This window comes from Vitis riparia, chromosome 18 (genome assembly GCF_004353265.1).
Source record: "Vitis riparia cultivar Riparia Gloire de Montpellier isolate 1030 chromosome 18, EGFV_Vit.rip_1.0, whole genome shotgun sequence".
Taxonomy (NCBI): Eukaryota; Viridiplantae; Streptophyta; class Magnoliopsida; order Vitales; family Vitaceae; genus Vitis; species Vitis riparia.
In genome coordinates, this window is record NC_048448.1 from 7,755,483 (window position 1) to 7,771,886 (window position 16,404).

The 16,404-nt window shown below is 31.4% G+C and overlaps 1 protein-coding gene and 1 long non-coding RNA gene across 2 annotated transcripts; both read right to left on the reverse strand.

Annotated features, from left to right (window-relative positions):
- Positions 1-8,148: 8,148 nt before the first annotated feature.
- Positions 8,149-9,935, reverse strand: LOC117905355. The gene is made up of 3 exons (XR_004649728.1): positions 9,844-9,935; positions 9,501-9,666; positions 8,149-8,655 (listed from the first exon to the last, which is right to left on the reverse strand). It is a non-coding gene; the product is annotated as an uncharacterized LOC117905355 (long non-coding RNA).
- A 1,341-nt stretch (positions 9,936-11,276) lies between these two features.
- Positions 11,277-15,275, reverse strand: LOC117906309 (PXMP2/4 family protein 4-like). Its single transcript, XM_034819299.1, has 4 exons — positions 14,954-15,275; positions 14,448-14,676; positions 12,326-12,450; positions 11,277-11,663 (listed from the first exon to the last, which is right to left on the reverse strand). The coding sequence occupies exons 1-4, from the start codon at positions 15,239-15,241 to the stop codon at positions 11,580-11,582; spliced, it is 726 nt and encodes a 241-aa protein (XP_034675190.1). The 5' UTR covers positions 15,242-15,275; the 3' UTR covers positions 11,277-11,579.
- Between the last annotated feature and the right edge of the window lie 1,129 nt (positions 15,276-16,404).

Below are 16,404 nucleotides of genomic sequence, written 5' to 3' on the forward strand. Positions count from 1 at the left end.
TGGTATTTTATATATATATAATTAAGATAAAAATAAAAAGTCCAAAAATTATAATTAAAATAATCTATAGTCGTAAATCATAATTTGTAACAATTATAGACATTGAAATTTTTGGTAAATTAAATTATCGCTAAATTGATATTTAAAATTATGACTCATTAATTTGAATTTGACAAGCATTGAGTTTATTGCATTGAACAATACGTAATTCAAAAGGTAATAAGTGACAAAATTTGAAAGAATATAAAATCAAATCAAATCAAATAATTGAAATAAATATTCACTTAATAACAAATTTCCTAAACAAAACAAACAAATCTTTTAATTAAAATTAAAATAAAATTTAAAATATTTTTTGTTATAACTGAAGTAATGAATGTCACCACATTAATTATAATAGGGATAATTATGTTTTGGGGGTAGATGACCCCCCAAATTAACAAAAGGTCCATGTAACTCTTCAAATTGAGCCCAAGACCCAATGAAAGTATGAAAATTGAGTTGAAGGATATCATCATTCAATATTTCCAAAAATGCCCTTTGTTGATTTTGAAAAAAAAAATTAACATTTTTGAAAAATACTTTTATTTAATTTAATATTTTTTATTTAATTCAATATTTAAAAAAATACTTTTATGTAATTTAATATTTTTTAAAATACTTTTATTTAATTTAATATTTTTTAAAAATACTTTTATTTAATTTAATATTTTTTAAAATACTTTTATTTAATTTAATATTTTTTTAAAATACTTTTATTTAATTTAATATTTTTTTAAAATACTTTTATTTAATTTAATATTTTTTAAAAATATTTAATTTAATATTTTTTAAATACTTTAATTTAATTTAATATTTTTGAAAAAAAAAATTAATTTAATATTTTTGAAAAAAAAATTATTTAATTTAATATTTTTGAAAACTACTTTTATTTAATTTAGTATTTTTGAAAAAAAATTATTGAAAAAAAATTATTTAACTTAATTTTATAAAATATTTTATATGTGTTTTTAAAGGGTATATTTGTCCGTTACTATTTCATATCCTTCAACTCAATTTGAAGAGTTATATGGACCTTTTGTTAATTTGAGGGCTCATCTACCCCCAAAAGATAATTCTCCCATTATAATAAATGTTAATTAAGTATTATTTATGACTCTCATTAATACTCATTAATGAAAACCATTAATGTTATTTATGAGTTCCGTTAATATTCATTAATGGGAATATTAATGGAAACCATTTGGAAAACCTATAAAAGAGTCTCTCATTCTCTTAATATGTATCCCAAAACAAGAAAGAAATTTCTTATTTTCTCTTATTCTCTTTATCTTTTATTCTCTCAACTTTCTCAATTCTTTTTTGTAACTTCTTTTCCCCTATTATATATTATTATCAAAGTAATATATAATTTATCTCTACTACTTTATTTACGTTGGATTTATCCTTGTTTTACAACATGTTATCAACACGAATTGCTCTGAAGGTAATTCTCACATCTTAAACTTGAAATTATTTATATAGAATAAAATTTTACATATTTATATTATTGTTGAATTGTTTTGTTATATATTGTTAAAAGTTATAAACAAATTATTTGATTTTGTTTATGATCAAAGTTATATTAATGCTATCAATTTATTGTAACCGATTCTAATGATATTATTTTTTCATATATATATGAAGTTATTTGACAATGTCGAATCTCACAAAACTAGAATTTGTGACACTTGACATTTCGAGAAAGAACTATCTATCTTCGATCCTTGATGCTGAAATACATCTTAATGCAATAAATCTTAAAGCTACAATCAAAGAAGGAAATCAAGCATCCCTGCAAGATCATGCAAAAGCATTGATTTTCCTTCGCCATCACCTCCATAAAGGTTTAAAAAATGAGTATCTTACAGTAAAGGACCCCTTTACTCCATTGAGTAATTTGAAGGAAAGATATGACCACCAGAAAACTGTGATTCTCCCAAACACTCGATATGATTGGATGCACTTAAGGTTGCAAGATTTTAAAAATGTTAGTAAATATAACTTCGCACTTTTCAAAATCAACTCTCAATTAAAGTTGTATGGAGAAAAAATCACAAAAGAAGACATGTTAGAGAAAACTTTTACCACGTTTCATGCCTCGAATGTGCTCCTGCAGTAGCAATATCGATAACGTAGATTTACAAAATATTCTGAATTAATATCATGTCTTCTTGTTGCTGAACAAAATAATGAGTTTTTGATGAGAAATCACCAGTCTCGTCCAACTGGATCCGAACCATTTCCTAAAGTGAATGTAATATCGTCCTAAACTTGTGGACGTAGACAAGAATGAGGATGTGGTCGTAGTTGTGGTCGTGAAAGAAATCCCTAATACCATGGTTCTTATAGTAATAATTCATCAAATTCTTAGAAAATGAAAGTCTCATTGCACTACCAGAAGTGGAACAATAATGAGGCAAATTAAGAAAATTGGAATCATTTACAAGATAAACCTCCTAAGAACCATGAGAATAATTGTTATAGACGTGGTATGAAGGGGCATTGGTCGTGTACCTGTTGTAGGCCCAAACATTTGATCAACCTTTACCAAGCATCAATAAAAGCAAAAGGAAAAGAAATATAAATGAACTTTAACGATGGTGATGGATTTGACCCAACCTACTATGACATTGATTTCTTTGGAAGTCCTAGTAAAAAAACAGATCATTTAATAAATGATGAGAAAATTAACATTGATTGATATTACTTTATATATCAAATAATATAGTATTAAGTCTTATATTTACATATGATTTTCTTTTGTTATTTACATTATATCTTGTTTTTTTTTTAATATTAGTTATATATGAAATTCATGTGTTATTTAGTCTTAAGACGAATGAGGATGATGTATGTCTCGTAGACTGTGCAACCACGCACACAATTATTCAAGATAAAAAATATTTCCTCGAATTGACATTAATAAAAGCTAATGTAAGTACCATATTTGGTACTACAAACTTAGTTGAAGGCTCTGGAAGAGAAAACATAACGCTACCAAATAGAACTAGATTTCATATAAATGACGCTTTATATTCTAGCAAATCCAAAAGAAATTTGCTCAGTTTTAAAGATATCCGCAGAAATGGATATCATATTGAAACTATGAATTGAAGATAATGTAGAATATCTTTACATTACTTCCATTATATATGACCAGAAGCTTATAATGGAAAAACTCTCGGCTTTCTCCTCTCAGTTGGATCATACAACTATAAAACCTATTGAATCATATGTTGTCGTGAACCAGAAGTTCAACGACCCAAAAGTTTTTGTCCTTTGACATGACAGGCTAGGTCACCCAGGGTCTTCAATGATGTGTCGAATAATCGAATACTCACATAGACATCCACTAAAGAACCAGAAGATTCTTTCGCCTAATGAATTCTCATGTGTTGTCTGCTCACAAAGTATATTGATAGTTAGACCATCTTTTACTAAAGTCATATCTGACTCACCAATCTTTTTAAAAAGAATACATGGGGACATATGTGGATCTATCCATCCACCATGTAGACTATTCCGTTATTTTATGATCTTAATAGATGTTTCCACTAGGTGGTCACATGTTTGCCTCATTTCTACACGTAACGTTGTCTTTGCTAGACTCCTTGCACAAATAATTAGATTATGAGCATAATTTCCAGATTATCCAATTAAGACAATACGTCTTGATAGTACTGGCGAATTTACTTCTCAAACATTCATTGACTATTACATGTCTGTAGGGATAAATGTTTAGCATCCTGTTGCTCATACTCATACCCAAAATGGTTTAGCAGAAACCTTCATCAAACGTCTCCAATTAATAGCTCAACCACTACTAATGAAAACTAAATTACCTACTTACGCCTGGGGACATGCTATTATGCATGCTGCAGCTTTAGTCCATATTCGACCTACAACTTACCATGAATGCTCTCCTTCACAACTTGTGCTTGGAAAACAACCAAATATCTCTCACTTACGAATCTTTGGTCGTGCAGTATATGTACTAATTGCACCTACACAACGCTCTAAAATGGGTCTCCAACAAAGACTTGGGATTTATGTAGGTTTTAATTCTCCATCTATCATAAGATATCTTGAACCTTTGACAAACGATACTTCTACAACCCGCTTTACGGATTGTCATTTTAATAAGAGTGTTTTCCCGTCATTAAGGAAAGAAAAGTCGATTCTTGAAGAACGATGAGAAATTAGTTGGAAGACATGTACGATGACCTATCTTGATCCTCGTACAAATCAATGTGAACTAGAAGTTCAAAGGATCCTTCATTTTCAAAATCTTGCAAATTAATTACCAGATACATTCATTGATACAAAGAAGGTGACAAAGTCACATATCGTGGTTGCAAATACTCCAGCACGGATTGATGTCCATGTAGAACAATTAACAAATGAATCTAAGATACGCTTGAAGCGTGGTAGACCTATCGACTCAAATGATGTAACTCCTCGAAAGATGAGAACCCAAGAAAAACTAGGCACTCTAGAAGAGGTCATCAAAACGATTGATTAGTTTAAAATTGATAAATTTATAACTCCAAAAGAGGCACAAATAATACAAAAAACCTTTAAAGAGGCGCATATTGAACAAGAAGCTCCTGAAGAGACACATATTGAACAAGAAGTTCCTGAAAAGACACATATTGAACGAGAAGCCCCTGAAAAAACACATATTGAACGAAAAGCCTCTAAAGAAGCATAGGTACCTAAAAATTGTGAGATCTCAGTAAGTTATGTACACACGGGAGAAAAATGGGATGAAATAATATTGTTATTAGCAATATTTCGCTTTCCAAGTGGCCTTTGATATCATAAGTAAAGATGAAGATCCCAAACCACAAAAATGTGGAAAAATGCCGACATAAAAATGATTAGCCAAAATGGAAAAAAAAACTATACAGGTAGAGTTAAACTCATTAACAAAATGAGAAGTTTTTGGACCTGTAGTAAAAAAACCTGAAAATGTAAAGCATGTTGGGTACAAATGGGTATTTGTACGAAAGCACAATGAGAATAATGAGATCATAATATATAAAGCGCGATTAGTAGCACAAAGTTTTTGGCAGAGATCTGGTATTGATTACGAGGAAACATATTCTCCCGTCCTGGACGCAATCACATTTCGTTTCTTAATTAGTTTGGTGGTCTAAGAAGGACTGGATATGCATCTCATGGATATTGTTACAACAAATTTATACGAATCCATGAATAATGATATATAAATGAAAATCCTTGAAGAATTTAAATTGCTTGAAACAAATAGTTCAAAGTCTCCTAACATGTACTCAATCAAGTTACAACGATCATTGTATGGATTAAAGCAATCTGGATGCATGTAGTACAATCGTCTTAGCGAATACTTGCTAAAAGAAATATATTTGAATAACCCTATATGTCCATGCATCTTCATTAAGAAATCAGAAACCGGATTTGCAATTATTGTAGTGTATGTTGATGACTTAAATCTTGTTGGAACTCCTGAAGAGCTCACAAGAACAACAAATTACTTGAAAAATGAATTTGAGATGAAAGATTTTGGAAAAACAAAATTTTGTCTCGGCTTGCAGATCGAGCATTTTCCAAATGGAGTTTTAGTACATCAATCAACATACATTAAGAAAGTTTTGAAGCATTTTTATATGGATAAAGCGCATCCTTTAAGTTCTCAAATGGTTGTCCGATCACTTGATGTGAAAAATGATTCATTTCGTCATTGTGATAAAGATGAAGAATTACTTGGTCCTGAAGTACCATATCTTAGTGTTATTGGTGCATTTATGTATCTTGCCAATTGTACACGTTCAGACATTGCTTTTTCTGTCAATTTATTAGCAAGATACAGTTATACTCCAACTCGAAGACATTGGAATGGTATCAAACATATATTATGTTATCTTCACGAAACTACTGATATGAGTATATTTTACTCAAGGGAATCAAAGCAACAATTGTTTGAATATGCAGATGTAGGATATCTTTTAGATCCACATAAAGGTAGGTCACAAACAGGATATGTGTTTAATTGCAATTGTACTGCTATTTCATGGAGATCTATCAAACAAACAATGGTGGCCACATCATCAAATCATTCAAAAATACTAACAATTCATGAAGCAAGTCGTGAATATATATGGCTAAAATTTATGATCCAACATATTCGGGAATCATGTGAACTATCTTCTATCAAAGGTGACCCGATAATATTATTTGAAGATAATGTTGCATGCATTGCACAAATAACATGGGGTTATATTAAAGGAGATAGAACTAAACACATTTCACCAAAATTCTTTTATACACATGAACTCAAAAAGAGTGGTGAAATTGATGTGCAATAAATACGTTCAAGTGATAATCTAGCAGATTTATTCACAAAATCATTGACAACCTCAACATTTAAGAAGTTAATACACATGATTGGAATGTGTCAACTCAAGGATATCAACATGAGGGAGAGTACGCTTGTAAAAGGGTGTTAGTGTACTGTACTCTTTTTTCCTTCGTCCAGGTTTTGTCCTACTGAATTTTACTGGCAAGATTTTTAACGAGGCAATCCTAACATACTAAGAGCAACTTAAAGAATTATAAGAATATTGTAATTTTTTTCCTTCTCTAGATTTTTCCCATAAGGTTTTTACTAAAAAGGTTTTAATGAGACATATTCTTCAATGTGGTGGGCATCCAAGGGGGAGTGTTATAACTGAAGTAATAAATGTCACCACATTAATTATAATAAATGTTAATTAAGTATTATTTATGAATTCCATTAATACTCATTAATGGAAACTATTAATGTTATTTATGAGTTTCATTAATATTCATTAATGAGAATATTAATGGAAGTCATTTGGAAAACCTATAAAAGGGTTTCCCATCCCCTATAATATGTATCCCAAAACAAGAAAGAAATTTCTTACTTTCTCTCCTTCTCTCTATATTTTATTCTCTCAACTTTTTCAATTCTCTTTTATGATTTGTTTTCCCCTATTATATATTATTATCAAAGTAATATATAATTTATCTCTACTATTTTATTTGCGTTGTATTTATCATTGTTTTACAACAATTTTCTTATTGACAAATTTTTTAATTGAAGAAAACAAGTTGTTAAAATAAAAAAGTTAAGTATCTCTACTATTTTATTTGCGTTGTATTTATCATTGTTTTACAATAATTTTCTTATTGACAAATTTTTTAATTGAAGAAAACAAGTTGTTAAAATCAAAAAGTTAAGTTCTTTGAATTATGCTGCCAAATCTAAAAAAAAACCTCCAAAATTCGCATATATTTCTTATAATTGTACTTCTTTTACAACTATGATTTAAATTTGAAAACATGATCACCCACTAGAATTTTAAGCTTAAATTCAAAATATGGTTAATAACTATCATTTTATCACAAAAAAATATCATAATGTTGAAAATTACTAATTGGAATTTTTTTTCTTATGAAGTAATTGAGGGGGATTTTTTTTTTATACAAAAGGTAAATTATGTTGATTAAAAAGCTACTATATTTAAGTATTAAATGACTAGTAAATGATGATGTTTTATGATAGTGATTTTCAAATCATCTGCTTATTGTGATTATGACGCTTCAAGGAGTTAATCCACAGATTTTGAATGAATCAACTCAAACATCATCTTGATAAATTAATTAAATACAAATAATTATATAATAAATTATTATTGAAAATAAATTTAAAATTTTAGAAGATAAGATTTTTTATATTTACACTAAACAAAATATTTATTTATTATTATCATATATAGATTTAAATAAAAATATTTTTATCGTATTATTTTAACTTCTTGCTTGATTAAAATATTTAATTTTTTTATATAAATTAAAATATTTTATTGTGATTATAATCTTTTGTGGGCCCTTGGTTTATTCAACCATGGCGCTTTCACTTGGGGTATGTGTGTGTAATCATGCAATTTGAATGAGTGGTGGTGCGCAATTTAAACCAATTGGGGTGCGCAAAAAGTTAGAATCATGATTAAAATATTTTATTTTATATAAAAAAGATTAAGCATTTCAATCAAGCAAAAAGTTAAAATAGTATAATAATAAAGAAGTAGGAGAAAGCCAATGAGAATAAAGAAGGCATTTGGATGAAGAAACAAGGTCTGATAGAGAAAACTCAGAACCCATTTTCTAGATACCCATCATTTATTACATAGGAGACAGCGTGAAGAGAAGGAAGAGACGGAACAATATCCACTGGGAGGGGGAAAGCTGACCTCTATACATGGTTGGATGAACAGGGAAAACAGACACTATTGCATACCAGGCCCCCATCCCCTTCTCTTCTCTTTTATTCCACAGGATTCACATCCATACATCTGAGATAAAGCTGACCAAGTTCATAAGCTCAACAAGCTCACAAGCACCATTCATAACATGATCAAAAACTGCGGCAAAGATATGGAGCACGCTTGGCCCACTCAATTATTTTCCAATATGTTCTCTTTTTGCTATTCCCAGTGGATCTCTCAGGGGACCGACTGAGCTCTGTTTCAGTTCCATTTAACATCTCCCACATCACATGCACATCCCTATACTCACAAGTCCTCACGTCATTTCGCAGCTTCAGTAGGCCTGCTTTGTTGTCAAAAAGGGGATCACATCAATCAATCAAAATTTACAGATTCTAATAAATATCTTAATCACAAAACTCAACAATCCTCTATACTCATAACTAATGAGCCGCACATGAGAAAAGATAACATAAAATTTCTTTTACACCCACACATTCTGGTTCTTTGCTCCGACCAAATACAGCCTTGAGCTCCAACAGAAAATAGATTTAAAAAAAAAAATTCTACAATCTTCCGAGTTCCAAGATCACACCATTAAAACTCCCAACGAACAGTTAACTATTGTCACAATGGGTATAATCAATTTCCACTTGCATTCACAAAATAATGTAAATTTGATTGCGGAAAGGGTTAAGGTTTTGGGCTTCCTAGACTGAAATTTTCTTATAATCTATAATTTCACTCACTTGCTTTGTGGTTTTAAATTGAAATCCCTATGATAAATAATATTTTTTTTAAAAAATTGATAATACGGGCAAAGCCTAAAAAAGACCTTCTAAACGGAGAATGCTTGTCATACACCAAATGTTCTCTGAATGACTGAATCAATAATCTTGACGCCTTGGTGATTTAGGTCAAAAAAGGAAAACATTTCAAGTGTATACAACTTTGCCTATGGCGTAGCATCACCATTCAGAAAAGCAGAGATGCTTTAAAACCATCTATCTAATTCCAGAATGATCGGGCAGAAGAAGAAGAAATCCAGATAATGTGGACGAGAATGAAGTGTTGAAAGATAAAATCCAGTTTCCAAATCGCATAAGATCAAGCAGCAGTCAGAGGAGAATCCTCTCCTGTGATCAACATATTCAAAGGTTAAAAAAATCAAACGATGGCAGTACTTACCAGTTTTTCGAATTCCAAAACGCTTAGCAACGCCGTTCCAGACTGTTCGCATGGGAAACATCATCTTATCCCACCATTCCATTGCTAATTTGCTACCCCAACTTCTGGTAATGTTCCGCCCTCCTCCGCTTCAGCCTGAAGAGAGAGATCAGAAGAAGAAGATGACCTGTACACCACCACCGGTAAAATCAAATTCAAATCCACTATTATATCAAATATCAAAACAAGATCACAAATCGAATCACTTTGATTTTATTTGATTTTTGATTTCACATCGAAATCGAATCGAAATACTCAAAAATAAAAAAAAAAGGGAAGAAAATGAAAGGGTAGAGGAACTGACTTTGGCGACACTTTTCTCTCTCTCACTCTCAACCTCTCCTCTGAAGCTTCTCCTAACGGGAGAGAGACTCGTGCCCGAATTAATCGGTTGGTCCTTCCCCGGCTGACGCGATCATTTTCTCTTTGGGCGCCACGTGTCGTTCCTCCCGTTGAATCCACGTCCGGATCCAATGCTTATGTCGCGTTGATTGCGACACTTTCTCGCGGAGAATGGACGCGTAGGCAACCTTGGAGTCCACGTGGGGGATAGGCATTGGCGGGATTACTGTTTAATGTTTTCAAACCATGCGTAGATATTATTTTGCAAGGTGGTCCCCATTCGTTACGATCTTTTGCCCTCAGTCACGTGCCTCAGTTACAATTCTGTGGTGCTAGGAGCCTAGGACCAACCTGCTGAGTGACGCGTGGTAGATTCAAGTCAATAAATGAATTTTAATTTTTTATTTTTTCCCTCAGGAATGAACGGGTAGAAAGTAGGGAGGAGCGTGTAGGACACGAGCTCCAAAAGGGTGTGAAAGTGCAGAAAACTTAAAAAATTAAAGCCTATCAAGTGGACTACGTGGGTATCGTTTAGGGCGGTAGAGTGAGCTACGTGGCCTACATAATTAAAGCAGTATATGGTACACGTGGTCCAGTAAACGGGAAACGGAAATCGATGATATGGACACCACACCACGATTCCCACAAAGGACACCGACCATCCATTGTCTATCTATGGATCTTGATGGTTGATACGGTCCACAATCCCAGGCCCTGGACTACATATATTCTCTCCCATTCTGCCTCGATGCTAAAATCCTACTGTTTGTATCTTGTACACACGATCCCTTCCAGGTCCCCAATATTCAGGTTGAAGGGATATTTTAACTTTTAAGGTAGAAAGACGTTTAAAATGAACCGTTCTGTACGAGTCAGAGTTTACTCTGGGTGCAGTGAGCAATCGACACAAATCCCGGGTAACAGTTTCCTGTTCAGTTCTTACTTCAGAGAGTCAAATGATAGAATGTAAATTAGTGATTCAGGTGTAGTGAATAATCGTCTAGGTGCGTTTTTAATCCTGTTTTTAATACCTCTGCACATCACTGGCTTAGCTGAGAATTAATTATGCAAGTAGGTCCAAGTCCTTAATTTCTGTACAAGCTATATGTATCTGGTCGTCAATTCAGCTTCTGCCATTAAAACATAACAATATCAGAACAAACCATCGCACCTACCTCAAAGCTATTCCCCACACTCACCCCCACCCTCCTACAAAAGAAGGTGGTGGGTGGGGGTGGGCCTGGTTAATCAAATCGCTGTGCTACCACTGGACCCATGAAAAAATTTAAATTCTCAATTCACAGCTACCCAACCGAAGTTGTATGATGACTTTTATCATTTATGCCACTTTAACTTATCAATTTCAGTCCCTTGGCGGGGCCTTACATGCACATGGAAGAATCCAAAATTCAAATTATCAGGATTTTGCAATCCACTTTAATTTATTTCTGTTTGAAAAGCTCGTTCAAAAAGTAAACGAATTTTTACATGTAAAAGAAATGTAACATCAAATTCAATAAAACAACCATGATTTTTAAAACTACAGACATGTTTTCCTGCAAATAATGCAGATTTGATTGTAACTGTAAGTTTCTCCTTATGAACTTGATCAGTATTGAGCAGAGGCAGCATTCTGTTTTGCACTTGCATTAGCTTTAACCGGTTATGTATGAGTTAAAAGAGTAAGACATCCCAATGCTAATCAGTGCACACTTTCCTTAAGCTTGCCATGTATGTCAAATATATAGTCCACAGGTATGAACACGAACTGTTCATCAATGGCTGCCACAAAGATGCCAAAAACATAATAATAATAATAAGAACAATAATAAATAAAATCAATGCACAATTACTCCCAAAACAGGAAATTCAATGCACAGTACACCTAGCAGTTGGATCACTGTGAGAATCAGAACCATTAATCAGCAATTTTGGAGAATCTTAATGCTATGTTTGATTCAAGGGAAGTTTTAAGAAAAGGAAAAAAAATGTAGGAAAATGGTTTTCTTATGTTTAGTTAAATATGAAGTTACAAAAGAAAATTAAATATATTTAAAATTAGTTCCGAGCTTAGATATTTTTAAATTATTTGAGCTTAATATAGAAAAAAAATGAAATGAATTTGAAAAAACATACAAAAATAATTTACTAATTTTAAGTTTGACTTTTATTTTCTTTCCTTCTATTTTTCATCTCTATTTTCCTTACCTCACATTTTCCCTCAAATTTTCAAGGAACCAAACATAGCTCAAGTACTTTTCAGTTGGATTTATTCCTATCTTTTATTAGTATATATAAGCTGAGTGGTTTAAGATTAACTCCATAAATCTGATATCATTAAATCCAACCAACCAAGCAGTAGGCTTAATTTCTTAGGTGAGAGCTAAATTTTCCCCCTAAGTGTACCCCTTTTCATCAGCAACAAAATAAAGAAAAAAGTGTACCTGTAGGTGGACAGGAACAAATCTGAATGTAACAAAATCACAGATTGGCCAGTACAGAAGACCATTTAGCTGAGTTGGGAGCAGGTCTCGCTTCAATCTGGCAACAATCTCATCCCCACTTTCACCTGAGGTAACCAAAATATTGGTCAAAACAAGCAATGAAATTGAAAATTTATATGTTCAAAAGTTCAAGCCTATATTGTTCATATCCAATAATGCTAAATGATCAAGGAGACACACATTACCATCCACAGGAAACTAACATTCCCATCACCATAATAGACTTGTTATCCAACTGAATTCACATGCTTCTTTATTTCATATTCCATCAGAATAGGTTTCCACTTAACTTCTCTTACCTAGCCAATTTTCATATCAGACTTCTTCATGCAACTCATGAGCTTAATGCTAGGACTCCAATTGCATCACAGAAAGCATTGGGAAATAATGAGGAAAAGAAAATAAGAAGAAAAAGGGAACGAACCAAAAGTAAAGAAAAAGAAAAATAAGTTTAAACTCAATAATTCTTTTCTCTATCATGATTTTTCCAATTTTATTCCTCTTTTATATAAGGAATAAAGAATTTGAAAATGTATAAGTTTTTTACTTCTGAGATCCAAATGAACTCTAGAGAAAAGCCACTCAACGTAAAGGCATTCACCACAGTTATTCATTGGAAACAGATGAAGTTTTAGACTTGAAATTTGTTGCTTGTGAAAGAACATGTCTTTCACAATATGAAAAGACAGGATTGGAGTCTAACAAAAACTCTATGAATACCATACATTTTAGCTATATACATATTAAAGAATTTTAGAACAAATCTAAGGAATTCTTTTATTTCTATATTTTTCTCCATCTGCCGATTGCACTCCAGAATTCTTTCTCATATCTACAACTATATTATTTTATTATTTTAGTTATTGTATTGGGCAACAAGACACACAACCTGGTATCTCCCTCCCCGCCTCCTCCCCCCCTCTTCTCCTTCTCTCTCTCTCTCTCTCTCTCTCTCTCTTTGGTGTTCGAGCACATCATCAGATTATTGGCTTGGTCCTAGGTTGTTTCTTGGAGTTGTACAAGTCCAACAAATACCTACACGAGAAAAGATTTTATGACTTAAAGACAATGATTATGTGCATTTCATCATTCAGGTTTATTCTTTCCTTCTTTAAAAAAAAATCATATATTAGATCATATTTTGATTTTATATTTTGCATAATTATATTCTATAATACATTGTGTGTTTCATTTCGATGTAAGTTGAATTTGCAAAAATTTAATACTTATGCTTAGATATATCCTATGTTAGTTTTTTAATAAACTTAGTATTATACTTTTTGTTTCCTAACATATTTGAGATCGGCTACTGAAATTCTTCTCCACCATTCTACTGCTGCATGTGTTTTATTAGGTCTCCTTGTCCTTTCATTCACAATGTATCATAGAAAAAGAAAATCTACAGTTAACTAAAGAATCTACATAGCATTCTATCAAAAAGCTAACTAGTTCTGCTATATCACACTGAAAATTTTAAAAACCTTATGAGTAATATAGTTTCTAGTTGAATTGCTTGCAGAACATTGAATATCTAACCAAATTGCATAGCAAGAGAAGACAGATACATGGGCATGTCCAGAGCACTACAAATTTACATTTACATGTTTTCATGTGAATACACTCTCCATGGTGGCCATTCCATATTGCCTTCTAAAGTTATATGATGCTGAAACACAAGTTGACAACAATAACAAGAAAGGAATAAATTTGCAACCAAACAATTACTCACCAGTGTTCAATGATGTCGAGTGGTCTGACCAAGCTATCAAATATTTTTTCTTGTATGCTTTTGTGAATTGGGCAAGGGTGTATATAGAGGATCACACTTTGTCTATGATTAACTTTATAGATTGGTTGTTTGTTAAGTAATGGGATGGGTTTCTTGTCTCCTTACTGCCTAGTTTTTTTAGCATTTATTTTGTATACTTAGTGTGTACTGTTTTCACCATTTCTAGGCGTTTCTAATGCAAGCTCTTATTTACCTATCAAAACTAAAAAAAAAAAAAAAAAAAGGACCAGTGTTTTTTAGTCGAGTGATTATAAATACAAATTTCTTGTGTACCTTGCAGAGCTGCATTAACAGAGAAGAAAACAGAATTGATACAAGGTCCAAAGATAGCCTGTCCCATGATTATTTTCTTCAGGGTAGTGATCACATCTCGCTTTGGTAGGACTTTTGCCACAAAGTTAAACCACAAATGCTGTGAAGGCCCTAAAATGACCAATCCATAGCCAGTCATACGTAATGTCCTAATAGGGTCAAAAGAGCCCGAAGGTGGCAGCATAATTTTCTGAATAGAAAACATATGATCATCAGTCAACAGGAATGCATAGTTGAGAAACATAAATTAAGAGCTAAAATTATAGCAGTATATTAAATTCCCATCTGGTGAAATAATTTTTTTTCCTTTTTACGAATTGACTCAATTGGAATGCAGTCAAGCATAAAATTATGCATAATCTTGTAATTCTACAGTAATTTCCAATAAATAAATAATAATAAAAAAACGAAAACATACTAATGAAATCCCCAAAAATATTAAAAAGGAACGAAATTCTAGGGTTAACCTGGGACGTCAAGTCGGCAGCTGCGAAGATAAGGGAGGATGTAACGCTTTTGGTGATGAGAGGACTGGTTTCGAGCATGCCCAAATACCAGCCCAGAAATCCAATCTTGGAGGACCGCGATGATGATGATGAAAATGAATGGGAAGAAAGTAGATTAATTGGGCGAGAGATTTCTGAATTCCTAATATTTCTGAGTTGGTGAACCGATGGAAATGAAGATGGAGTTGAAGTTTTTATCTTCCATGGCTGTTGCCACTTGCCGATGATTCTCACATAACCGCTTCCCATTTCTGTCTTCCTGGAATCAAAAATCAAATCCTGTGTCCTGTATTTGGCGCGCTTATTTATTTTAGAGATTAGATGGAGAGGAAGAAATTGTGGAACGCTCTTATCGTTTAGGGCCCAACCAAGAAGGCCCAATTTGGTTAGGGTCAAGCCCAATATCTAATGGGCTTGATTAGATGAAGTGGGCTGGCTTTTTACAGAAAGGAAAGTGTTTTGTAATGACTTATTTGTTTTTGAAAAGTACTTTTGAATAAAACTCATGTGTGGCAAAATTTGGATAACATTTTTTTTTAATTTTAAAAATCGTATTTTTCAGAAAAATATTTGAGAGGTGATTCTCTTAAAAATATTTTTAAGAAAAAATATTTTCACTAAAGATACTATAAGTAGAAACCCTAAAAAATGCACTTTATTCAAAGTGTTTTGAATGAAAGTATATTTTAAAAGTGTTTTTGATATAATCATTGTTTTTCAACTTTGTAAAAGTGTTTTTCAAATTTTATTAAACATTTGATTTTTCTAAAAAACACTTTTAAAATTAGAATACTTTGTAAAAACATTGTTGAATTAACTATAAGAACACAATTGATAAATCAACTTAATTAATTAATATTATTTAATAATTTAATTTAATTCCTTAAATAGATTAAATATATTCCAAAAAATAATATAATATCATAACTTAAAGTTAAAAATATAATTTATGTACTAAATTAAAATAATTAATTTATTCTTAATCTCAATTTATTTTTACCTCATTTACCTAGATCAATGATAATATATTTTCTCATTTTTATAGTAAATATTTTATAGTTATTTTCTCTGTTAATAATACTTTAAATGTAAATATTTAATAAATAATTTTATTGTTTTAACTTAATGACAATAAATATTAATTAAATTAATAATAATAAATATTAGTTAAAATTGGTGAAGGTAAATAAGTCAATTTAATGATTCAAAATAAATTTTAATTTCATCAAACACTTTTAACTTTTAATGTTTAAAAGTAAAAATTAAGTAAAAAATTAAAATCAACAACTAAAAATAATTTAATTTAAAATCAACTTAATTTATCAACTAAGAGCTATTAAATTTTACCAAAACCTTATAATTTGGTTAATAAAGATTAGATGGGTACCATTTGGACTGCAACCCTTACCTTT

What these genes read in the sequence shown, in the direction of transcription:
- LOC117906309 (XM_034819299.1), bottom strand. Translation starts at nt 15,241, where the DNA reads ATGGGAAGCGGTTATGTGAGAATCATCGGCAAGTGGCAACAGCCATGG. An exon ending in TGTTAATGCAGCTCTGCAAG is followed by an intron (nt 12,451 to 14,447) that starts GTACACAAGAAA and finishes TGGTTACCTCAG; the next exon opens with GTGAAAGTGGGGATGAGATT. An exon ending in TTGTTCCTGTCCACCTACAG is followed by an intron (nt 11,664 to 12,325) that starts GTACACTTTTTT and finishes TCTTTGTGGCAG; the next exon opens with CCATTGATGAACAGTTCGTG.